The sequence below is a fragment of the Boleophthalmus pectinirostris genome, unplaced genomic scaffold (genome assembly GCF_026225935.1).
Source record: "Boleophthalmus pectinirostris isolate CB_2022bp ecotype Guang Dong unplaced genomic scaffold, ASM2622593v1 HiC_scaffold_19, whole genome shotgun sequence".
NCBI lineage: Eukaryota > Metazoa > Chordata > Actinopteri > Gobiiformes > Gobiidae > Boleophthalmus > Boleophthalmus pectinirostris.
The window spans coordinates 24,374,961-24,401,494 of NW_026571140.1; the positions used below are offsets into that span (position 1 = coordinate 24,374,961).

At 39.0% G+C, this 26,534-nt stretch overlaps 2 protein-coding genes across 4 annotated transcripts in view; both read right to left on the reverse strand.

The window, feature by feature from the left end:
- Nucleotides 1–13,062, reverse strand: part of sox6 (SRY-box transcription factor 6) — a 93,133-nt gene extending 80,071 nt beyond the window's left edge. For 2 of the 3 annotated variants that reach the window (XM_055154562.1, XM_055154560.1), the window contains exons 1-2: nucleotides 12,754–13,062; nucleotides 10,608–10,715 (exon numbers count right to left, since the gene is read on the reverse strand). The gene's annotated coding sequence lies outside the window, so the exon portion shown is untranslated. The remainder of the gene's footprint in view (nucleotides 1–10,607; nucleotides 10,716–12,753) is intronic. The other variant, XM_055154561.1, reaches the window with a different exon arrangement.
- Nucleotides 13,063–18,923: 5,861 nt separating this feature from the next.
- Nucleotides 18,924–26,534, reverse strand: part of plekha7b (pleckstrin homology domain containing, family A member 7b) — a 60,573-nt gene continuing 52,962 nt past the window's right edge. Inside the window, exons 21-27 of the mRNA XM_020938917.2 lie at nucleotides 26,406–26,523; nucleotides 26,189–26,280; nucleotides 25,444–25,668; nucleotides 24,005–24,220; nucleotides 23,487–23,620; nucleotides 23,032–23,180; nucleotides 18,924–19,408 (exon numbers count right to left, since the gene is read on the reverse strand). Coding sequence (XP_020794576.1) covers nucleotides 19,386–19,408; nucleotides 23,032–23,180; nucleotides 23,487–23,620; nucleotides 24,005–24,220; nucleotides 25,444–25,668; nucleotides 26,189–26,280; nucleotides 26,406–26,523 — 957 coding nt within the window. The 3' untranslated portion in view covers nucleotides 18,924–19,385. The remainder of the gene's footprint in view (nucleotides 19,409–23,031; nucleotides 23,181–23,486; nucleotides 23,621–24,004; nucleotides 24,221–25,443; nucleotides 25,669–26,188; nucleotides 26,281–26,405; nucleotides 26,524–26,534) is intronic.

A 26,534-nucleotide genomic window follows, 5' to 3' on the forward strand; every position in this document is an offset into this window, starting at 1 on the left:
AAAAAGAAATATATCATCTCTGAGTTCACCCCTCATGCACCAAATGAAGGCTGAAAAATCACCTTCATGTTCAAATATAATTGACAGTGTGGCGTGAGCCTGATTTTATTTCCAGTTTCTTTCACTTTGTTTCACAGACAGAGCTGAGTGGTTCAGTGTCATGGAGCAGGGTCAGTCACAGAGACACTTCACTCTATTATTTCAATACAACATTTATTCTGAGAGTGAAGGTGAATCATGGCCATAATACACTGTGTATATGAGCAGCAGTCCGACTGACTAGAGGCAAGTCCAAACCTGCTCTCCGGTTTGGAATTTGTCCAGATCTGCAACATGTAAAAAAAAATCTCCTTCCATTTCTCTATTCTGTTCCTCTATTCCAAATCCTCACTCCTTTGCGATCAAACATGCTAAAGTAGGAATTCTGCAGAGTGAGTTATTTGTACAATGGAGGTAATCTGTGGCATCAGGCCGCTGCTTGTAGCTGGTGCTGAGTGGTTATCTTTGCAGCAGCAGGAGCAGCACAGGCCTGGTCTGGAGCTGTCCGGGACCCAGGCTGTCACTGTAGTCCCAGAGGAAAAGAGGAAATGAGCTGAGGGCTGATTTGGTTTGACGTGTGAACCACAGAAAAACTCCGAGAAATCTCTCGACATGTGATTGTATGTTAAATGACGCACTATATGAAGGCAATGCTGTAGGCAGCTGCGTCGTCTAAATATGAAAGTACTATTTAATATTGTCACTATAATCCAGAATGTGGCAAGCCACCGCGAAAGCGTACTATTTCAATCTCTGGTCACTGACATAAAATAATGTCATATTTAAAAAGCTGCTCTTACTGCAAAGAAAGATCCACACATTTCTACTTCTTACAATAAGTGTTTAGTATTTCTGTGGTCCAAATAACCTTGTGTCTCTGAAAACTTCTTTTGTATACAAACTAAACACACAAAAAGATGACCATGTCAGAACCACTTTGTATCTATCATTTGTGTTTTAGTTGCTTTATTTCCCTGTTTCTTTTGTGTGTGCATTGAGAGCAGAGTCTGAAAACAAGCCCCTCTCACAGGTAATGTGTTTATATTGCGCGGCCCATCTTCTAGTTTACTGTGCGGTGGCGATTCTGCCTCTTATCGCCTGGTCCTCGTGGGGCACTTTAGCCCCTCAAATCCTGTTCACCACATACTGGTTTTAGAATCTGTGAAATGAGTGCTCAAGAAGCATGTCCACAATGTGTGCTGTGTTGCCACTGGACTCAAATGGGCTTGGTGCGTTTTTGTCCAGGGAGATGCATAAATGGAAGTTTTTAACACCTCAAAGGAGGCTGGGCCATTGTAGAGGCACACTGGAGAAGGCTGCCAGTCTCCCAAGGATCCCGCCACACTGAGTGCAGCCGGACAAAGAGCTGGAGGAGCCAGTCAGCAGGGGCATCACTCTGCAGCGGGCACAGTCTAAGACACCTATAGCAGCACATGCACAGCTCACAAACAAACATATGTCTGCCAGAGCATCACAGAGCTACTGTGGGCCTTTAAGCACAGAGTAAACAACATGATATGTTTCCATTTTCAGCTAATACAACACAACATAGTTAAAGTTATCTGCAACAACAGCCAATACTAATACAAACCATAATAACAACAAAAGAGAAATCCATTTGAATATAAAGTGTGAATTTCCCCCAGTTAAATACACATGCAGTAGCCCACTGTAAATAGATTCATATGTGAGGGTAACACAGCCTGGATACACAAGACAAATACAACCATTTCCTCATTATTGATTTCACTTTCACTGTTTGAAAATAATTTCCTCATTTCCATCCCAATTTTCCTCATAGAAATTCTTGTTTTATTTCTGAGTACGGCCTAACAGCTGGCATTTACAATCAGCCTTTATGCTGTTTAGATGTCTACAATAAGCATTTAGATGCAAATACAGCCTTGTACAAAGAACGTGCAACTTCTGACAGAAGCAACATAATCAACCTGCAATTGTCTCCTAGCTCCAAGTGCTTCCAGTGACAAGGCCAAAGCTGTGAGCATCTGTATTCAAATCACCCCCGTTTCAGACCAGTTTACAGAGGATATATTCCAACAGCACCGCTCTGCAAATCAATCACATGGTGAATTAAACTAGAATGAAAACAACTGATCCATAAATGATCAGGTTACAACAAGGCACTGGTGTTTTTCCTGTGAAAGAGGGAGCAGAAACATGGCCACTTTCCTCTGGGTATTCAGTGTTACTGTATTTTATTGTGAGCAATATAATTAAATTCAGGTAAAGACCTCATTCTTTCTCTCATTTGGTGGGCTTAATAATATAGGAGAAAATATTGAAACTTAAACTAAGACATATGTGTTTAATGGGTTGTACAGTCTCAGGTATAAGCACAAGGAAACACACCGTGGCCCCTCTGAACCATTGTGACAGTTAACAATATGATCTCTTCTTTAGTTTTTATTTACAGTTGTGAGGGTCATTTGTCTTTTTTGAAACTTACAATTAACAGTAGCTTTTGCCAATGCAAATGAGTCCATTTAGGGGGAGGGAAAATGACCAGTTTGAGAATATTTCTGCCTTCTTAATTTTCTAAAGAGGGAAATGATTTAAACGGAGCACACAAATCTCCAGTGACATGGCAGGAACTCTCTAGCCCCTCCTCCAGCAGAGCTCCTGGCTTTGCCCTGGCCGAGCTCAGAGCTGAGAGCAGGGCCTCCATCCGCCTGGACCCTCACAGGAAACAAATGTAGTGTTTGAACCACTGATCACTGCTCTAATTGAGTTTAACACTCCTTATCTGGATTAAAAAAGAGCCTTTGAAATGAAAGGTCAAATTACCTCTACCGTCAGGCAATAAATACAGTAAGTCAAACAAGGTAAGAGGTTCCTGCCAGCATATGTTAGTGGCAAATTCAATTAGAAGGAAAACAGAAGGCTCTTTATAAGACACTCCTGATCCTCATAACGCACTGTGGGATCCTCAAAGACAAATATCTATACAAGCAATGCAGTGTATATAAACATTTACTTCTTTTACGCATTTATATGTTTAATACACACATTTAATGACTTCAGCAAATAAGTGGATATAAAACATGCACGTTTCTGACCAAGTGTCCACAGGCAATTAGTCTGGATAAAAGTGTTTTGAATGTATGTGTTTTTCCATTATGTAGTGTGTCCATGGAGCCATTGTGTATTGAGAGCAGCACAAGAAGAGGAAATGGGTCTGGGTTTGGACTGTAGAAGGTGAGTGAGCAGAGCAAAGACAACAGACGCACAGCCGCTCCGCTACAATGTGCCCTTTGTGACATAAATGCTCTCAGTGCCACACAACGTGGAAAATAGCCCAAAAGTCACTGTATGGATATCCAGCAAAAACAACTGACATCACAAACTAGACTATACTATGTCCCATGTTTCACTTTTACAACTCAGAATAAGGGGGGTAAGGAAAACATCGTTATTCGGTACTCATCATGCCTTGGGAGCCCATTACAGCACAGCACAAGGAACGGTGAAACTGAGGACCTGGGAGTGTACCTCACAAAAATGAATTTCTGACAGTAGAATTTTGCAACTGTGTTATTGGTAGTCAGTGTATAAACTTTCTTCTTTTATCATTTCAATCAAGCAAAAGACATAAAAAGACAATATTTTCTTGACCACTACTCAACATAAACTACTCAGGTATCTGTAGAATTTCCTTTAAATATACAAAAGAACTTTTAGCACTTCAATAGGACAGAAGTCATATAAACACATTAAAACATTTTGACTGGAATGTGACATTGATCAAATAAGAAAAGAAAACACTTTTAAATGAATGGCTCTCGCAGACTGTTCAGATATTTAAATATGTGATAAAATACAAACTGAAAGAAACATAGACCAAAAATATGCAGAATTATGTGACATTTAGTGCACTGAAAAATGCTGCAGTTTTGCTGTGTTCAATTCTAAAAGGCAAAATAATGTTTTATGTCTGTATTCATGTATGTGTGCAGACTCCCCACAACAGCTCCTCAAACATGGTTTTGGGCAGACACTGGGCCAGCAGTAAAATGTTGAAATTGGAAAAAATATGAGTCTTCTTTCTGTTGAATGGCCAAGAGATAAGCACCATATAGCAATGAAGCCAGTGGAGTTTAAGCTTATTATGAATACCTCTCCGAGCGCAGAGGCATGTACTGTAGAAATCAAAGAGGGTAATAGGCAGGTAAGCCAGTGTCATTTTAAGGAGGAAGTCAGTTGTGAAATTGTAAAATCACAAGGCTCTGCTGACAATCTCCTGCCCTCAGAACACTCCTATAAATGATTTCTAATGGTAACGGCTATCACATGTCGACCAAAGTTAAAAAGTTTGTGAGGCAAAAAAGAAAATCTAATGCTAATCTCTCCATTGAAGGAGGGTAATAATAGTGAGTCCATTTATCTGTGTGATTACACAGAGACCTGCCTCACAAGAATGTGTGATTCTTTACATGGGCCATAAGCCCCAGAGCAGACCTGGCTTTGCACAGCATTCCTCATGGTTTCATGTTCTATTCGCACTGACTTGACAACATTTTAATAATATCGTGGACTTTTACAATTAATTAATAAATACATATCCAAAACTCAAAACTGCTATTCACACCAACACAGTAAAGTTGATCAAACCAGGACCAAAGCTTCAGTGTCTGAGCTGAGCTGGAGAAACGCATTTGCTCTATATGTGTATTGTAACAGCTCATCCAGACACATACAAAGACTTTCTGAGCTTCTGAAGCTGAATATTCATCCACGTTCCATATCATCTGCAGGTCTCCTAATCACACGCACTTCCCCTTTAATCACTGGCTTCTAATTAGGTCCTAATAAAGCATTTTGCCATCCTCTTGGAGCGCCACTGTGTCACTCACACATCAAACCATGAAATACTATATTAAGGGCCTGTCAAGCTCAAAGGAAAGCTCCTCCATCAGCACTGATACAGATACGGCAGGCACACCCTCTTACACTAATTGAAATTATCGAAAGCCTCGCTTACATGTGACACTTGGCCATGTCTAAAGCATGGCCAGAAGAACAGCCGTCAGAAGCAGCGGAGCAGTGCCAGCGCAGAGGCTCCACTGGTTTCTCTGATGTTGGGTAATTGTTTAAACCTGAGTGGATATGGCACAGGGCCTCATGCTGCTGTTCTGCCAAGACACAGAGAAAAAAACACTCGCACTAGCACTTTTCTCCTCTGTTTCTGCCTTTCTAATTCAGTCCAGCAGCAGCCTCACAAAAGCCTCAATGATTCCATGTTCATCTTGGAGAACCACGGTGGGATGATGATCACTGACCACAAGTTGATAATGATGACTGTTTAATTAGAAGCCTTTCTTTGGCCTGGCCACAGCCCAAACTCCTCCACCCTGCAGATGGTAACCAATAAATTTAGCTTTGCTGAGTATGAGGAGGAACATGTCCCTCCCCAGTTTACCCTCAGTCCTACCCCCCAAACCAAGGACGGAGCTTTTCTCTGCACTCTAACAAAACACAGGCTGCAGCACCACAGCCTGCGTTTATATACAGCAAGGAGCCTCCACCAGGCTCTCCACAACCAAACACATGTTTTATGGAAACAACAAGACTTTGGACAAAACGTTTACGAATGACGTGTTCTTTAGTTTATTTCTCTGGGTGTATAGAATAATTACATGCACTTGGTTTGGGTTAGGGAAGTAGCGTGGTCACGTAAGTATGATATGGTTTAGGTGGTCAAACTGAGACACTTGGATAAGGGCGAAAGAACATCATGAACATATTTAAAAAGGTCTTCTTTGAATGCAAACCACAGCCTCCAACATACAATAAAGGGCATATAATACACCCTCTAACTGTCTAAGGCGCTAGTGTAAAATATATCTTTTGTCAGGGCTACTTCACAAACACTTCCCTGAATCCATTTTAAAAGATGCTGTCCAAAGCATTACCTTTTCTTTCCACTATCTTTCACTACTTTTGCCTTATCTTGCTGTGTATTTGTTGGTTTCTTTTTTTTCTGTTATAGGTGACAATTTGAACTTTAAACATAAAGGGTATAATATTTAGTTTTAAATTGTCATTTGCCTGGTCAACATTTTTGATCATGCTGAAATCCATGGATGGTTTCTTATGTAAAAACAGAGGGGCGCTGTAGATGGCCCCTCCCCTCCTCCGTGCCTCCTGTCAGTCACAGTGCCCAGCTCTCAGTGGTCCTGGTGAGGAAGAGGGGTGCGCTGTGTGTTCTCTGGATGTGGGTGTACAGCGTGTGCCAGAGCTATCCCCTCAGATTGTCATTGGAGGCTCATGGGAAATTTACATCACGGGCCAAACCCACAAGGCATTCTCTATCATTTCAGCAGATTCCTCTTTTTCGTCCATTGAAGAAAGTGATTATCACACGCGCTACTTTCATTGGTTTTATGCTTCCAGCTCTGGTCCGGGCGTTCTGGGCTTCCCTCACTACTGCCTTTAAAAGTGCAGCTGTACAAGTTATAAAGTGTTCTCCACTGCACTCAACAATTGTTTTCCCTGCACTTTTCAAAAAACTGCACTTTAATAATCAGCATTTTAGATCTATGTATGGCGAAGACGGGACAAGATCTCATGCCACAAGATTGTGCACACATGTGGAAAATGCTCTTGGTTTTTTTCATGTGTTTACATTTGTCTCGGTAACACGGGTTAACACTGTTGAGTAACTACTGTATTTCTTGAGCCGATGGTTCCAAAAGCAGTGCAACAAAGATAGCACAAAATATTAAATTATATATTTTTTAAAAATGTGTCTCATTCCATCCCTACAGTGTGCTGTCATGAAATGCATTTAACGACAACTTTAGATATTCCTGGCGTATTACTGTCATACCTGTAATAGTACTATTCAATGTAGTGTGCTCTGTTTGTTTGTTAATGTTAAAAATGTTCAATAAAGAAAGCTGAAAAAACCCTACAACTTTAGCTGCATAGTTACTCCAGTAATATAAAGTGTATGCATAAAGTATTTCATTTCATCAACAGATCCTAAGGAGCACATCTTTTATTAAGAGAATGACGAGGTGCGGTAGAAAGACCAGAGATGATGGTTGCATCTGTTGAAGACATTTCCTTATAATGTACTTTTTCACCACAACCACATCACAGTCTGTGAAAGAGACCTGGCCACGAACACAGACAATGGTTGGCTTCTTCATAACACTATTCCTATTCAATATTGAAACACATCTTTATACATAATGCATACATACACTTTTCCTGATCATTTTAAAATTGCATCTTACTGAACTCAATAACTTCATAAAAAACAAACAAAAGCTTAAGCTTTCATAGGATTATAGCAGAAGATGTATAAAATTACATTCAATATAAATATTTTGCATCATCTTCAATAATGCAGCTTGTTACAATAAACCACCACTGATTTTTCACACTTGCCCTAAGATAAAGCACTAATAACTAAAAATAACTACACAGCACTACCGAAGCACAAACAACAATCACATTTAAGTTTATAATTGTCCATGTGACATTTATATAGACTATAGTTTTACACTGTAGCAATGGGCCCATAAAAAGGCCTGTACAGGCCTGGGCACAATGGACAGATCACCAGAGGATGGTTGTGATGAGGATGAGCTGGGAGAAGCCCAAAGTGGAGCACTAATCTGCTCTCCCTGGTGCCTGCACAAGACTCAAAGTCAACAGAGTGACTGAGCTTTGGGGGACTCAAGTAGGACTATGTGATATGACAAAAAATAAATACTTAAAAATTCCCTCATACTGATCACGATTTTCAATAAGATTTTGTTTTGTATAATAAAAACAAATAAAAGGGCTTCCAATATAAATTTCCTGAAATTGCAGTTTACAAAGAATAGTCAAATTTTCTCCTTTGAATGTCTGATGTCTGAGATGTGACTGCAGACCTTTCAAGTAGTAAAAATGACTGAATCTCAATCTCAATTAAAATTTAATTAATTGCAAAGGCCTAGACTAAAGTGTCTACTGCAACACCAAAAACGATAGAATACAAAGTAAAAGATGCTCCACTGATAGTAGATGGTGAGTCCCTTTGCCAAATACCATCACATTTGTTTGTGTAAATCCAGTGGCTGCCACCTGCACTGTTTCCACCGCGCCCTCAACCTGCGCCCATATGCTGTATGTGTGGTGGTGAATCTGCGCAGGGACTCAAAAATCCAACACGTTTTAATTACTGCCCGACAGCACTGTCCATGCCTTTGATATGGTAATAAAGCCAACCATCTCCACACAGACACTGTACAAATCTTCATCTGATTCATAAAAAACAATGAGGCACACTGATTCCTCCACCTGATCACAGTCCGGACCTGTGTCAGGAGCACATGGCCACCACGGCGCTCCCAATTAACTCTACATATTAATGTGGGACTTAAAAATCAACAGAGGCTACTGCTTACCACTGCTGAAACTGTTGCATTTTGAAGTCTGTGTTAATTATGCACAACTATTCTATGCACTATAGAAAATGTCCAATTATTTTGAGAAAAATATTTGGTTTGACTGACTGCTACAGATCAAAATGAGCCACTTAGGTTACTTGTGCAATTACAGAGTTTCTGTGAAGATACAAATTTATATATTTTTTTTAAATCCACAAGCCTTTAATGTTGGCAATACTGTTCACTAACAGCAAGCTGGCCCTGCCCTGTGGCTGCTCAGCACAGCTCACACACAGTGGTGCTATTTGTTACTGGTAATGTGTCCTCAGCTCAAGTTTAGTCAATGACGTTAGGGGCAATGAGACTAAAATGCTAAAAATAAAATGAAGGCTGTTCGCTCATCATCACAGACATCAGTGAGATAAGTGAATGTCTCTGTTACAAAACCACTTACTAAAGACGGACAACAATTACAAACTGTGACGGATGTGCATTAGAGGATCTAACAATATGTTAAGTTCAAATTCAGCACTGACCTAAGAAAAAAAAACACCAACCAGATGTTTCTTGTTCTACTAATACACTTGCTTTACATGCCCTGCATATCGTCAGTCATATTAAATTACATTACTCAAATCATTACTGATACTGAGCGTATTATAAATAATGTCAGCCACTCTTTGTGACAGAAAACATGTATTTTGGCATGTGCCCATCAGTTTGGATCATTGTTGAAATATTCTACAGCAAATTAGATAACACTTAGAAAGACAGATGTCACAACATGTGCTGCCACATTGATTATGTGGCCCGTCTGCCGCCCCCCTCCTCTACCTTTATGCGGCCGGCTGTTGTTTACTCCTCACATCTTGTTTATCATCAGGTCTTAGACACTCCTCACCAACATGAAGAGAGCTCACTTGTGCACCCTCACACGCCCGCTCTGGCTCTGCCTCAGCCCAGCAGCTCTGCCACTTGAAACCAAACCAGGACATATGGAACTACACAAAGCTTTTGGTAATGATCTCAATAACAATATTATAGTTCTATCACTGCTGCTATGTGATTCTAACAGGAGTAAAGTCAAATACACCACAGGTCAGAAGATAAAGTTAAATAAACAATTAAAAGCCTATAGTTTCTCTTTGGAACTGTAGTAAAATAATTAGCATCCTGTATTCTACACAAAATTATATTATACGAGCTCCTCTATAGAACATCCTTCTGTGGGTCACTTTAAACCAAATGGCTCTGTTGCTGTTATACCAGATGCTCTTATTAAGGAAGACAATAATTCAACCACAAATATACGCATAATACACCTGAGCAAGAACACTTTTTAGTGTAAAAAAATTGAAATAAAAATGCCACATTATGAAATTAAAAGCAAAGAATTCATATTGAAACTGCTTCCAAACTTTGAAAGGATTAGTTACACCAGCTGTAATATGATATAATACTTTTCTAAAATTATAGTAATTTAATGCAACTTCTGGCTGTGCTGTGGACTCTGAACTGAAGCTACCCCTTTGCTCACTGCAGATTAAATCAGATTGTGTTTGGATGTAGCCGACAAATATGCTCTGTATAAAGATGAGAAATTAGATAACAGACCACTGTGCCTGTCATGAGACAGATGAGCCTTAATGAGTTCTTAGGCAATGTTTTTGTGCTTTTGGCCACTCAAAGACCAATCACAATTTATGGATAAACAATGACCAAAGTTTTTAAAGTATTCGAACAGTTTCTTACACCGTGAAAACACTTTATGCCCTCTTTTTATTATCCCCATCCCGTCCATTCTTTCATTCTCTGCATTTGCTTTGATCCCACTAATTGCTGGCACATGAGCTTAGTTTAAACAAATCCTACCTGCAGAGATGAGGACAGTTAAAGGTTACACAGAAGTAAATTCACTGTGTGACACCTAGTCTAAACAATTTAAAGTGTCTCTTTCCTGCACATTTGTCTCCCCCCGAATAGATAGTTTTTAACAAATAATCATTATAATTCAAGCATTAATGTATACACACTGAGTAGCAGTGTTGCTTTTACAGCGCAGTAAACAGTGTTCTTGGACAGAAGCAGGATGTGTTTAGACAAGCGAGCCAGGTGGCTTCTCCACACATGCCAAAATAAAAAGTGCTCAAATCTTTTTGAACTTACTGGTTCATGAGCGTCACAGAGTCTGTGTGTTATGCTGGGGTCCAGGTGGGTAACGCACTCTTTCTCAAATACTGAAAAAATGTTCAAGCCACCACCAAAGGTCCGATCCTTGAAGAAACAAAAAAAAGGAAAAGTTTATAAATATAAAGGATTTTAAAAGAATATATATTTCACAGTTTTAAAGAAAAGTCTGTGTGGGCTTTTTATAATTGTAGTGTAAATGTTGTTAATGACTTTATATATTGTCACAATAAAATTAAACAACAAAACTTGAACAAGTGCAGGACAATAAAACATCAGTAAAACGTTGTTGAAGACGTCGTGTGAAAAAGATCACATTTTGACTAAACGTGAAATCAAAGGGCACTGTCGGCTATTGGCGCTTTTCGCTCTTTGCTCTCCTCTTTTCGCTTTTTTGGTTGAGCAACAACACACAGCCTCAGGTCAGAGACAAACTCCAGTGAGAGACAGAGCCGTGTGTCCCTGTATAGCAGCCCGGACAATGTGCTGAATGGGCAGTCTAATTATAAGTGTGCCATTTAGTCTTGGGTACGTTTGGTCTTACCTTATCGGGAGACCTGCGTTCACAGCTTCAGCAAAGAGCAACTGTACTACTCAACTACATACCACACGAAATAAACGCCTTGACACGGCACGACACACCACCGCAGCTTTTCATTTCAGAGTTTAGACAAGTCAAAGTGCAAAACATACTCCCCCTTTTGAATGGTAATATCAGGTTTAAGGAAAGGTGCCCAAGGTGTAATTGCGCTTTAATGAATTAGTCACAGGTATGTTACGGTTAAATTCCATCACAATGGCATGTGATTAGCGCATTTATACACGTGTTTAAGCCCAATCATAACTGTTCAACTTCTCTATTAACTCTCGCGATAATTAACATTTTTATATTATTTTGTATGGTGTGAGAAAAGGGTTTGATCTGATATTTTGTGTCGTGCTAAACAATTGTAAATAAATGTAGGTTGAAAATTTTTACAATTTTAGCATTTTTTTCTTGGAAATAATTTTTGTTAATTATTGCCAAGCCATTAAATTGAGTTAAGGGTGAATATTCTTAAAACGTTTATTATTTTTTTATGTAATTGCCCAAAATTAATGCGCAAAGGCAATAAAATAATGAGCCCGTATTGAGCTCATTTACTCTTGGCACACAGAGGGAAAGTGTGGCAAGTCGAGCGCGCTGCAATGGGCTTAAATGGGAAACTGTTCAAGTGCATCTTCTTCTCTAAATGGACAAGCTTTCTGTTGCGATTGTTGAATTTAATTTATGGCTTATGCATTCTTTAAAGGTCAATTCCCCTGACCCCCGGAGAAAGTTAAGGGAAGAGCAAATTCCCAGGCTGCACGGGGCCCAACTGTTTCTCTCATTTTAGAAGAAGACAAAAAATAAGTCGCTGTTAGTTGGATGTAACGAGTGTAATGAGAGGAGGAGATAAACTTATCCACTTCGTAGGCTGATAGGAGACCTATAAGACACGCGTGCGTCACTGTCAATGAATGGTACCCCTTTGTGGACACAAGTGAAACTGCCGCCAGCTGGGGTAGCCTACACACAACCAGACGTGTGATATTTTTTAAACTTAAAGCGCTGTACAAGTTATAAACACCAATTAACTAGGCCTATATATAAAACTCTAATTTAATGCGCGCTGTGGAGTGAACCCCATTGACAGCTGTTCTCGAACTGACAAAGTTAGGCTCTTTAAGTGTCCGGTTACCTCCAGTGTTCATCTTAACGTAAGGCGTCATCCAAAATTATTACAAAAACATTATCTGAGTCAGTCCGTAAAGCGTATTAAACGGTTATCTCCGCGTGCGTTTGCTTTGGTCTATATTTAGCGCCACTGGTATTTTTCAGCGAGTCCGCTTCGGGGACAGCACGCACCACTCTCGCTTCTCATGTTAGTTTGTTTAGTTTGAAGCGCGCACAGACTGAAAGCCAGAATTAAAAGTTGCAAGCGTCACTTCAGAATAAACTGGGGTTAAAAGTTGACAAGTTATTCACTTTTTGCTCGCAAAACGAGCGCGCGTAATGCCCGCAGTTTTCAGTGACAGCGGGTTAATCAGCGTAAAGGGGTGAAGACGTATCAGCGTTAAGTATTGGAAAAACGTGGTTGTTTACCTTGTTGGTCACAGTCGTAGATGTGCGTCCTTTCCTCCGTGTGTAAAGACTAAGACGACTTTGCAAAAAGCGATCACTTGATTGTATCTATTGAGCGGAAAAAACTTAAGACTGCTTAACACGGGGCCATATGAGGGGATCCCGTAGGCTCACTGACTGACTTGACTGTGAACACTGCGTGCATGAGTGAACTGTCCAAAACTACAACTACCTTTTGTTGTATCGCCTCTCGCTATCTCTCAAGACAAGTAGAAGAAGAAGATGGTGCGTAGAGCCGCTGTCAATCTTGGCAATCAATGCGCGCAGCCATGTCGCAAGTATTCAAAGCATTTCCCGTCGTGCAACATCAGAAAGTGAGTGGCCAGAGAGCATTGATCTGAGGAAGGCAAAGAGGCAGGGCTCCCCTCCTCCTCCCCCTCTGCCCACCCTCTCCTCACCCCAAGACAAGAGAGCGAGAGGAGTGTATAGAGAAAAGGATATGTTACTGTCCTTTACTTAAATAAACGCCACTTACTTACACAGTTAAAGTTGAGGAGATTACTTCTTCTACAGTTGTTTTAAGGTCACAAATGGAAAAGCGTTTCTATTGACGACGACGCGCTCCCGTTACTGACCTTCTCAAACTTCAGTGAAAGTGTTTCAAACAGTAAATAATCAGCTGCTGCTGCTCGAGGAAATAAAGAGAGCAGGTGAGAGACGCGCAGTGAGAGCCTGAAGAGCTTGAAGACCTGTTTGGACATGTGCGTCTGTGAGAACTGTGCGTGTGCATCAATTAAACCAGTCCAAAATTATATTAAATTGCGCGCCGTAAGTAAAGCTTTTATAACCTTACCAATTAGTTGATCCACGCCACCCGTCCCAAAATCTATAACACTTGCCAATTAAAAATATAAAATAGTAGTAAAAATAATTTTGGAATTATAAAAAAAGGGGGAGGGAAAGATTATTTGATTATTTTTACTTTTTTCTGAAAAAAATAAAATTGTAAACATGTTATAAATGCAAAACAATTAATACACATGCATTTGTTAAGATTCTATTAAGTCACATGTGCAGGAATTTAAGTGCGCTCTGTTCTTTTGTTGTAATGAGTTCAAGTGGGTCAAAATTCATCCCTGATCCGTCTCCTATAAGTACTTTTTATTTTAATAACTATTCTATATTTTTGTTCCCTATTTTTAATTCTTTTACAATTGTTATTAGTTTTACGCACGGCTTTCCAGTGCGATAAGAATCTTCCTTGGTTGGATTTATTCATACTATGTTCGGAGTAATTTGATACTATTTCAATATTTGTCCTCACATATTAGAAAAGCGCCTGTATCTGATATTAAATCAAAGGTCCAGCGGTTGACCCAGACGAGCCACCGGTGGAGAGCACTTGCCAAAACAGAAGGCTTCACAATGAAACAATTCTGTGCATTGAAAGAACATGTGTTTTAAATTAACAGCTGAAACCTGAAAGAGGCCCGGCGCGCGTCAAACCAACAAAAAGTACATTGAGCCGCGTGCCTGATGTCCAGAGCAGCAAAAAGAGAAGACACAAGCCACACAACATAAGGAAAAGTTGTCATCTATAAATCAGAGGCATTTGGGGACAGAGACGTACCCAGACAGGAACTAAAACAAGTAAACAGTTAAAACATGCACAGCCTAAAATAATACAAAAAAGAAAGTTACTTACAAAAAGAGGAGACAGCTGAAGGAAATTGTGATTGTTAACTGCAGATACACATAAAGCTAAAGAGGGAGGAGAAGCAATGAGAAAGAGGCAGAGAGGAAGGGTGGAGAGAGATGGGGAGAAGGGTGGAGGGACAGGGAGAGAGAGCTACATACAATATGCCCATACAACGCTCTCCTGGGCGCCCCGCTCCTTTGGCTTTTCTCTCTTCTCAAGTGAAGGTGAAGTGGGCCACAGCCACAAACGAGCATCACAAAAATCCAGTCAGTGAATATGACGTTTTTCAAGCAGTTTCTCCTCCTCAAGTTCCTCTGGTTATTCTAGAGTGGAAACAAATATATACAAAACAAATAAAGAAAAGGAACCAAAAAAACCCCCAACTTTGCTAATACTTGAACTTGAACTCTTTAAACAATTACATCATTCACATTATCTAAAAATATATACTCTTTATTGTCATTATTATTATTATTATTTTATGTTGGATTGGGCCATGAATAACACTGTATTTCTTGGTGACATATTCTATGGCAAAATATGAGAGTGGTGGTTACTGTGCGTTGACTCTTGCGCAGATTTCTTTCACTTTTTCCAACCTGGACCAGCTGTTCTGCGTGTCCCATACGCCACCTTTTGGTAAACATCGGAATAGCATATAAGGTGCGCCCTAAGAGAGAGAGAACAGGAGACTGCGAGTAAGTTAGAAGAGAATGATAATTCCGAATGAGATGCAAATTCGGTTACACAATGAAAGGGCTTCAGCACTGATCAGTTTGGCATATGATGTGACTTTGACATTAGAAACAATAGCAATATAATACCATAATAATAACTCTAAGTTATTATGTAAGTTACGCAGAAGGGCTCTTTTCCAACTCGTGTCACATAGTGTAGCTCTCCAAACTGAAATGTGACTAATTGTAAAACAGAGCTGGTAATGGCTTCCTCGTAATAGCACTGAATTGAAGCCAGCGAGCAGAAGACAGTCCAACTTGTTGGGGGGTATAAGGCAGATGCATTTGCATATCCTGTGAGTCTTTGATGCATGTTGAAATTCAAGTCTAGCCCATAAATATTTGAAAAGGAGAGTGCATAAAAATCAACATTTTTGTTACATTAAATTAACATGTGTTCTTCTCCTGTTCTGCATGCTTAATTAGAGCACCCCATTCACTGAGTGAATGCCAGGGGGGCGCTGGTTTCATTATGGGACAGTAAGGGGGCTAAGGAGGGTACAGAGCTGAATCATGGTTAAGATATTTCACTCAGACTAACTAAGAACTAAAATACATAAATAGAAAATATTGTATTCTGTATCTTAAAGAAATATTTGCATAACTACGTTTATGATAGTGTAATGACAGCCTATATGGCCTAATCATATTTTCCAGAAGATTTCCACTCATAAAAAGACACATTTTAAAGCATTTTTGTGATGAATGTACTAAGAGATCAGACTGAAAAAAGTGCCAGACATTATAATCAATCTACAATGATATACAAAAAAGATTACAGACTTCTCTGAATGCAAGTTATGCAATTAACTCCAACAGTATTTACATACATGCAAATCATTCTCTCCCTCTTGGACTTGCAAAGTGGGGCGCTCTGTTCTCATTACTTGACCCAAATCTCAGACTTGTAACTCTGGATTTCATCAAAGTTTAGTCAGGATCTAATATTTCCTTTCAAGTGAACACAGAACCACTGATTAGTCGTGTTGGAATAAGGAGTGCAACATGCCAATTCTAATTATATACTTATCAGGAACATCAGTACATGGCCCCTGCCAACAGCATACAAATATTATAACTAATATAAGTGTGTGGGTCACACACTTGATCATTATATTGTCTTTCAGCAGAGCCTTTTGTCTCCTTAGAGCAAAGCCTTTGGTCTCCTTATAGGGTAAAATACGTTTCCCAGATGCTTAATAATTCTTCATATTGAAACATGCTACACTTTATTATGGATTTATTTTAATTAATAATCCATAATATGCCTGAATATTGTAATCTAAAAATGTGGAATATTTCTTAATAAAAAATGGGACGAATCATTGTTTTCTTCAGTTTAATTATTCATACACATCAACAAATCACATCCTCTAGATCCAGTTACTGAGGCTTTGACTCAAGAAGTAACTGCTTGTGTATATCTGCTTGTGTATATATTATTGTGTCTTAATGAAAACTCAACAATAATACTGTAAAAACAGTAGAAGAGGTGCCCTTTTAAAGCAGTATTTTCTTTATTTTTGTTTACATTTGATTTAGTTTTATGCTTTATAAATATTAGCTCTACTGTTAGTTCAGTAATTGAATTTTATAGACTACCATTCAATTTCTCATAGTGCTAATTCACTGTGTATCTTCAGCTGTGGAAACAAATAAGGTGGAGGCCCAGGGGCATTTGCTACAGTTTTACAAAGCAAAAAGCCCACCCCACTGTAGGTATTGTAAAAGTGGTGTTTATGCAATTGCTTTACGCAACAGAGGCTCTGAATGATTCATGCAGAGAACTGTGTTTTCTTTATTATGCAATTTAAACAGCTCCTCTTGCAATTAATATTAAACGCTTCTATTTTGCTGCATCTCCCAAATCACAAAGCCTTTGTTTAGTTACAGCAAATAATAGTCAGTGTGCGCCTCAGAGCAGCCTGACTTCTCTATTCTTTTTATAGCAGCACACTGGGAAGACTGTTCACTGATTCAGTGAATACCTCTTCAATTATTCAACAAATCACCATTCCATTTCTTACATATTAAAAAATGTACTGTGCATAGAGCTTTAAGATGATAAAACAGCATAAAATACTGTTTTAAAATCAAAGCACCTATTGCATTGGGCTTCCTTGGTTTTGTGTTTGTACAATTGGAGTACAATCCAGATCCCACAGTGCAAAGGAGGCGCAGGCTGTCTTCTCTCCATTCTAATCCTCCGACGATCGCAGTCAAAAGCAGGAATATTATTTATGTGATGGAAAAATAATATATGACTGGGAATCTTTGTACCAGGGGAGGAGGAAAGGTCTTACAGAAGAAATGCTCAGAACAATGTAGATCTCTGGTCTAAAATCCAAACGAGAACCCACTGGAGAATCAATGAAGTTTCATGTATCTCAAGTTTGACTAAAACACAACCTTTGCTTTGGGAATCTACAAAACAATTTTATTCACACTTATTATTATTTACTCAAGTTATCAATAGCAGAATCTCTTATATCTTCTGTCAATATGAGCATGTCTTCTTAAAAACAGTATTTCTGAAGCCAGTAGGTATTTAGTATTTAGCCTTAATGCGGGAGGCCTTGATTGCATTTAACAGAACAGGACACAATTAGCATAATAGCCCCTCTCTCATTCTCTTTGAAGTCCACAGCATAGAATAACAAATGTATATGAACCAGCAGCCAAACGTCAATACATGGAAATGCCACAATCCTCTGCGGAGGCCATGGGGTGAGTTCTCGCTTTTGAGGGAGGAGGGAAAAACATGCCCATTTTTATTGCAGAATAAGCAGAAAGCGAAGATGCTGTGGGTGATGTAGCCACCAGGGCCAATGTGCGCTGTGGGGCCCTGGCTCCTGGAGGACACAAGGAGGCAGAGAGAGGATGTGTGGGAGCCCATGTGGAGCACAGGGAGGTGCATCCCCTTCTCTCAGGTGTTTCAAAGCACACCAGGCCGCCAGCCAGGGAAAGTAATTACTCTCCAATTAAAGATAAAGATGTCACGCGGGAGGGCGCAAAACAACAGTGGACCCTCAGACGCGTAAAGGAAGTCAAGGCAATACCAGGAACCACTATCACCTCTCTTATCTCGCTCATAACTACAATATGATAGGGCTTTTCTTTGTAAAACATTTTCCCTTTTGAAACCTGAAGTTCAATACATGTTTTTGTCAAAGGTTTCTTTTACAATTGCAATGGAGACACGGTTCAAAATTCAAAGAAATGAATGCTATACTTCAGAATCCAGAGTTATTAGTATCCACCTTCTTTCTTGGGTGAAAATACACGAAATTAAAAATGCCCTTTTGAGAAGGAAAAAGCTTTGAACTTACTTACATTTCAAGAACCTTCTTTTTTGTATCGAAAGTTCACCTCCTTTGAGCCCACCATAGTTTGGCTTCTCTTTTTTCACATAATAGAATGAAGTTTATTAGATCAAGGCAATCAATGCAGATGTTCAAAGAGAATTTCAGACCTATGATGAGTGCACATTTTGTTCTAAGGCTTTGTGCATGATTTGAATAAAGATATAAATTATAGCAGGTGGAGGAAATAAAGTGGATAGAGTAACCTGAGCCTTCCTATAGGTTAAATAGTCACAGAAAAGATTCAAATGTGTTAATATGTTTTATTATTCACATTCATATAAAGTTCTATTGTGCAACTGTTCCCAGTCGCACAAAAATAGGTTAAATGTTATATTCAGTCCTAATATAAGCAGAAAAAATAAAATTTATCTTGGCAAGCTAAAAGGAGACTGGCAGTGCGGCAGTAGATACTGCACATACATGACATTTCAAGTGGTTTGGTGTAAAATAGTCTCTGACAAAGAAAATAATATTTGTACCATTTGCTTTAAACATTCAGTACCTGGGAAACAAAGCTGGAAGTGAAGATCACACAGCGATTCAAAGTAATTCAGTCAAACATGTAAAATATGAGATAAATTCCTTATCAGTATTCAGTCACTCAAAGTGCAAGAACATGTTGAAAATCGCTTTCATTAGAATAACACTTGTTAGGCATGTCCATAGTCAAAAAGCAGAGCCGCTTCTACAGCCCAGTCTTCAGTGTCACAGAAAAAGTGGCTTTGAGCTCCTTAAATACGAGGCTACATGTGAGCTTCAGTTCAGCTCTCCTGCTCAAATATACATTTCACTGTCCAAAGTCAGACATGATCCACACATGGCGAACAATACAGTAGCTTGTTGAATAGCACCTCAGTGTCCAGAAATTGCTTGAGCTGTAGAGAAAGAGATAGAAGAGGCACAGTATTAGATAATAACATATTACTTTAATAATTTAAAACACATTTAAAGTGGGTAACAACTTTGTCCTAAAGGGGAAACCTGTTCTGCATTTGACAAATTAAATCTGTCACATACAAATAAAAACATACTAGTATACTGAAGAACACAAACAACACTAGGTCTATTTAAAGCACTTTTAAAAAAGAACTTAAATCTGGACATGCGGTCACAAGCGTCACACACAACTCACAGATGAGAACGCATATGCCGCAACCACAAAGGGCAGATTCATGCACAACCCAAATCAAGACACTTTGATGATAATGACAAAGATCATTTTTTGGGTATTCTCTGGGATTTTATTTTGAATCACACTTTTGAATGTAAAAACAAACTCTTCTGTACATTTTGGTAACTCATGTAATAGTAGTACAAAGGTTGGACCAATTTCTTGAAGCTTTGTGAAGAATATTTACAGTACTTTGAATTACATATACAAGAGATAACATCTCAAAACAAAAAATTCAATTCTGTCAACTACACAAACGTTTTAGAGTGAAGACCCTCACCCAAGTGGTAAATATGATAGAGACAAGCAGTAGTGCACCTTTGAGATATTTATATTTTAGATCCAAAATAAGCATAGATCTACAAATTTCAAGGCCTTGTTTTGACCAGGTACACTAGACTTGGTGTGCATAAACATGACAGTGGAAACCTGGAGTGCTGACTTGGAGACTACGTTTAAATGCCCACCAAAAATCTGAGCGTTATCTGATTTCTGTAGTACTCTGAGTACATTCAGACACATACAATAGGTAATTATTATCAGATTTCAGATGTGTATGTGCCAACAAAAGGATTTCCAGTTTCCTTTCTATGTAAATGTAGCTGCTGACAGAAAACCTACCATACAATTAATATATGGGCACATTAATTTAATTTTTAACTCAGAATGTATCTATCAGTGGGATAAAAACTGAGTCAAATGTGGCAGATAATCTTTATTTCTTCTGTGAAATGTACAGCAGCGATTAGATTTGTGCCTTTGTACAGTTGTAAAGAGTGATGAGAACAGGTACTTCCCTGACTCGGCGCTCTACAGATGGGGAGCTAATTGGTGCGCTGGAATGCCGCTGTGCAGACGGCTGAGGAGTGGAGGCGCTAAATCAAACGTGTCTCCTTTGTTAATTATACACAATGCTACAAACAGCTATGTTCCTCTGAGCCCTTTCTTTTCTCATCCATAAATATTTTGGCAGCCAGACAAGAGAGGGGAGAGAAAAAGAACAATTTACACACGATTATCACAGTGGGATGAGCCGGCTGCCTACAGATGTTTGTTTTGATTTGAATAGGAGACAGTGGAGCTAACGTAGACGGTGTAACAGTCACAACAGAGGTGTAGTGAGCGTGCTGAGAAAGCCAATCCACACAAGACAATTAGGAAAAATTATTAGCAGCATGCACTTAGTCCTTACTTTATTTCAGACAAACGTGTAGTGGATCCCATTGCTTACAGGGGAGGCAGGAGGGAGGGATACAGGAGGGAGAGGAGGGGGAGGAGGTGGAGGGGGTGGAGGGGGTGAGGGCAGAGGTGGGGGGGGTTGGAAGGTTAGACTGTGGTGGGACTGCACAGGACAGAAAGGACAGACAGTAAGAGTTAGTGGACAGAGACATACTGTATACTCTGGTACAATCCCTTAATCAGAATCACTTTTTTATTCATTATTTATTTAGGTGTTCTGCGTAATATGGTGACTATTTAAATCTGTACCACAATTATCAATCACAAACAATATATTCTCTATAATCAATGAGATACAGAGAGTTGGACTTTATAAAGACAAATACTTCAGCTTCCTGTTTACGGACTACATTTCAGGCACTTTCCACCATTAAAAAGATGGAAACTGCGATTTTTCATCACACCAAAACCCAGGGATATACAGTCTATATAATCTATGTCTACTCCTTGAAATGTATCGTTCTATCTGTATGATAATACACTACTGCGTGATAATAGACTACTTTAACAGCCAAAAAGAAGAATTTTGCAGACTTTTTTTTTTTTAAACAGTAATTGTAATTGCTGGTACATATCTGGACATATTATCACTTATTTTAAATTGATTAATGGATGTATACATGTATGTATTTCTTCGCACATGTAGGAGCCAAAATGAGATGCTTTTCAGTCATATATGTAGTTGGGAATGGGAATCAGTTAAATACAGAGAATTTGAAAAAACACACTTTTTATTGTATACATATAAAGAATCACTTGTAAAAGAATATAAAAAGTGTTTTTGGTAAAAGTGGGTTTTCTGGCTGTATCTCATATTTTGCATGAGTGTTAATTAACAAACCATTTCCTATCGGGAAACATTCATCTCTCCTATTCACATAACAAATATAAGTGCTTAACATTTCATTGCCAGTCAGTTAACGACCTTCCTTTACTGTGATTTAGGCTATAGACATTAATAATACAAACAGTTCCGCTACTAAATAAAAAGTAATGAATGAATGACTGAAGAGGACGCTACAAAAGTTTGTTTATTCGGTTGATTTTTTTTAGCAGGAAAATTAGAAATTCTTTTTTATGTTTCAGCAACGTAATTACAATGTTGTGAATTATTTAACTACTTAGAATAACACATTCAACAATCTGGACTCTCAATATATAGAGTGCGTAATTGCAGACCTGCATATTTCAACTTTTATGCTGCCATTATTGAAGTATCTCATGCATAATACTGTGAAAAAAACTCTTCTTTTAATTCAGGGATTTGAAAGTGCACTAGCATACCTTACTCGAACACCAAAGGAGAGAAAAGTCATTGATTCAATCTCCACTGACAAGATGCCACCAGTTATATTCCCTGACATTTCTCAATGCTGGAAATAATGTTATAATTGTTGACTTTGCCTCACTGTGCATATTAAGGCTGGGCGCGCGCTGACAGCTTGAGTGTTACAGTGTGTGACAGGTACGTGTGCAGTGCGGAGTGTGTGAGCGGCGCCCAAAGACAGACAATCTGAGGCAGCTCAAATGAAAATGAACTCTCCTGCCTTTGCCCGTGGAGTATGAAAGAGATGAAAAGTGAGCACAGTGTCTTTTATGCAGGTTCACAGCGAGATGTTCAAAGGAGCAAGTGATGGTATGCACAAGGAGAGTGGGCTTTGACTGGGTCATTGATCAGAACACAAAATGGCCTCATCAAGCGATTCCTCCCAAGTCTGAAAGATTTTACATGGATCGCAATTAGAGACGATCCAAGCTCCTAATAAGGAATAATGTTTGGTTATTAGGAAATGAACAGCCATATTGCTTGACTCCGCACCTCACGCCCCTCTCATCTCTTACGCTATCAAGCACCCAACATTACTTAAAGGCTGCTTCCCGCTCTTTATACTGTCTTAAACCTGCGATCTTGTCAATTTGACGTTAGAAGAAGTTTAACGGATGCCACCGGTACAGCAACTTTTTTTCTTCCTTTTGACACAAATGAATGTTGAACTAGGGTTTTCTAGCTCCTTATTCAAAAGTGTATTTATTTATACATCAGTTGAATGAAATGAAATAATAATTAAAGCACAGTGTGTGACCAACCTGCTACCATTTTGCTCTTGAGTGAGGCCTCTGAGGCAAGTGCATAGGACATAGTGATGATCCTCTCTTGTTCCTGAAGAGCAGAGTCCAGAGTCCCCAGACCCAGGTCCGGTTTGTCCACAGACACAGCAGGGGCCAGATTCTGCACACTGTTGCACCATTAAACAATAAATATGAAGATACAAGAAGAAACGCTATATATTTTACTTCAAAAACAGTACAAACTGAGGAATTAACTTTGCACAAACAACAGAAATTAAAAAGAAAAATATTTGCTTTACACAAATCTCTTAAAATATAGTATATTTCAGCTAGTTTATTTGTAATCCAACACAAATAAAAACAACTGAAATAAATAGATAACTATAACTATTAAACAAAGGAAAAATTATGTTATATTTAATAAGGTGACGTTTGATATAGGCGACTATGTCTTGTTTGAGTTAATATTTTACCTGGACTTTGCCAAAATGCTCTTGATGCGTTGAACTTTGCGCTGCCGTTCCTCTGCCTCCTCTGGACTGAGTGGTTCTTCAGGCTCTGACTCCACATACCGTTCTGGGATCAACACCTTCTGAGGCTTAGACAACTGCACACAAGCAGACAATAAAGTCAATACAACAAAATAGAACATGCAGTGATCTGTGTGTATTGATCAAAACCTGTATTTTTTTACTTCTGTAAAATTATATTGGCTAGGTGTTATTAATTAATGGTGTTTATCAAATTGTGGGGACTAAAATCTGTGTGCATACACAATATCACATCCCAAGACCTAAATTCTTTATTATCTAATCAACAACATGATTTAAGGTTAAAAGTTTAAGGCTATGTGTTAGTACTTGCCTAACCTTAACCTAACTGTTTAAATGTGTGTTCTGAATCATTATTTAAAAAAATACATTTCAAATCAATATGGTCCTCTCAGCATTAAGTATTTTTGCTTATCCTATCTTTTCCTCAAATTTCTCACCTCTTTACTCAAGTCCAGGTCATACTCAAGTGGCTCTAATTCCCCTTCTTTAGTGGGCGTGTCTGTAGATCTAAAAGTCAGCCATTCATCTGAGTGGGAGCGGGGTCTCTCCTTGTGCTCTGGGGGTCTCTCTTCTCCCTGGACGCTGCGCACTGACTCCTCCCCCTGCACGGCCCGCTCCAGCAGCTGCAAGTCAAAGTCCTGCTCTCTCTTCAACTGGACAACGCACAAGGGGAGAAAAGAAGACTGTGAAACTAATTACAGAATGCCATCATCACCTCATCACAGGAAAACTGATTTTTCACACATTGTTTCAAGTAATAAGCGCACTTGTTATCACCCACATCCTGATTTTATAAGTGGCAAGACGGGTGTTGGTATGTGTGTAAGTGTCAAAAAAGAAAGAGGGTGGAGCATGCATAGTTGTTCAGTATGCATGCTACTGAGATACAAATCACAGCATGCTTTAAATACAGTAAGGACACATACACATAATAGAAACAAACAGGACAGACCCACAGACCTTGAGTATATAGATGCAAGAAATACATTTTGACATAGACCACACATCACCATTAAACATAAAGAAAAACATGGCAATATGGGTTCCTTAGAAACTGTTTATTCATTTAAGGACATTCACATATATTTTTGCTATTAAATGAAAATGAAAAACGAGCAAACTGAGCATTTTTATTTGCTATTATGCTTGGAGAAGAATACATTATAACCCTTAAAAGCTTTAAATTCATAAATTCATATAGGGCTATTCTCACAAAAAAGTGCTTGATCTTTTCTTTAATATTTCCTCCTGTTATATTTCAGTGCAAAAAGGTTTCGATGAGTAAATTTAGCTTGCATTGCTCAGTGAGTGTTTAAGTAGAAAATGAGTGGGGAATCATACATGCATATACAAATGAATGATCAGTAAAAGACAGCACAGCAGTAGGTGAATGGTGATTTTGTACAACACAGATTAATGGGAAAATAAAAAATCCACAAGAAAACAGTGCTATGAATGACAAACAAAGATCAGTAAAGGTTATTGAGTGAGGTGAGAGGTGAACAGTAGATCAGTTACAGAAAAATTGGGGAAAAGTAGAGATGTAGGAGCAAAGGCACTAAAGGCATCATTGAGACACATATAATTTGCTCATTTCATGGTTAAGATGTTATTGAAAACATATTCCACAATCCATAATTACAGTGTAAAAGTAAAAGTCTTGAAGCATTTTAGCTGTATTTTTTTTGCTACATTTTCAAAACAAGCATAAATTCTTGTTTCCACTCAATTAGTGTACTCCACTTCACCTTTTCATGCCAGAAAAGAGAAAAACGGCAAACTATTCGGACCAAAGGCATGCATCAAGAGATGGCCACTCGCTCGGCTGGTTTGCATGCATCAGAGTGTGGCGTGTGTTGTAAGTCTAATAACATACTGATCCCAGGTCTGCGGAGAGCGGGCGCAAAGAGGAGGCTGAAGAGCGCGAAGATGAGGAGCCGTGGCGGTCTCCGTGACTTAGGGTGCGTTTGCGTTGGCGAACAAGGGCCTTCTGATGCCTCTTCATCCTCTCCAGCTGCTCGTCCGCACTCATCCTCCCTCTCTGCTGCTGCAGCGCTGCATCCCCGGAGTACAGGCGCTCCAAGGCACTTTTGGGTCTCTCCTGGGAGAAGACAGAGGGGGTGGAATCACAGGCAAAAGGTGCAGCAAAGGCAAAAATGAGGAAACAAGTTGATAGACCACATTTATTATTATTTTTTAAATGTTCCATTAAATGCTTTTATAACAATTCTCTAATGTGAAATTATTACAAAAAAAGTAAGGAAACAGAATGTACAAGCAAGTCCAAAACACTTTGTAATAATGTTTTTCCCTTAAAATGGTGTTACATACAACTTTACTGGCCATATGCATGTAAAACACCCAAGCAAAACAACACTTTATTATTCATCTATTATGTATTTTATTAAGCATTTTAACACAATGCAACTGATCCGCATTGTGCAATATTATGAAAAAATTGAATTAATTATTAGTGTTGAATTAATGTATGTTAGTTATAAAGGGAACTGTTTGCAATGTTGGCACAGAAATATTTTTTCCCACTTTCTTCATATCATATTGTAAGTTCCCACTTTTCCTTCAGTATGAATTCATTTCCTTTCATTTTCTCCAGGTCTCACCTTCACAGCGACAGCTGATGCTGCTCTTCGAAGAGTCACATATGAAGAGATGCTGGAAGACTGATTTATCCTAAAAGAGGAGGAAGCCGCTCCTGAGGGGAACCAGCATACATTAAAACACCATTAATTTAAAAGTGAACCAAAATATGTGGGTGGACATAGGGTGGGAGATGAAATGTTAATAAACGAGTTACAGGAAATAAATAGCTCCACTTACCTCTGCCTGGTAACGTCTGGTAACCTCCATCATGTCCTGCTGCAACTACACTAACCAAACTTGAGCCGTCTCCAGCTCCCATCAACTCAGGGTCACTCAAAAAAGGTCGAAGTTCAACCTTAGGAGTTC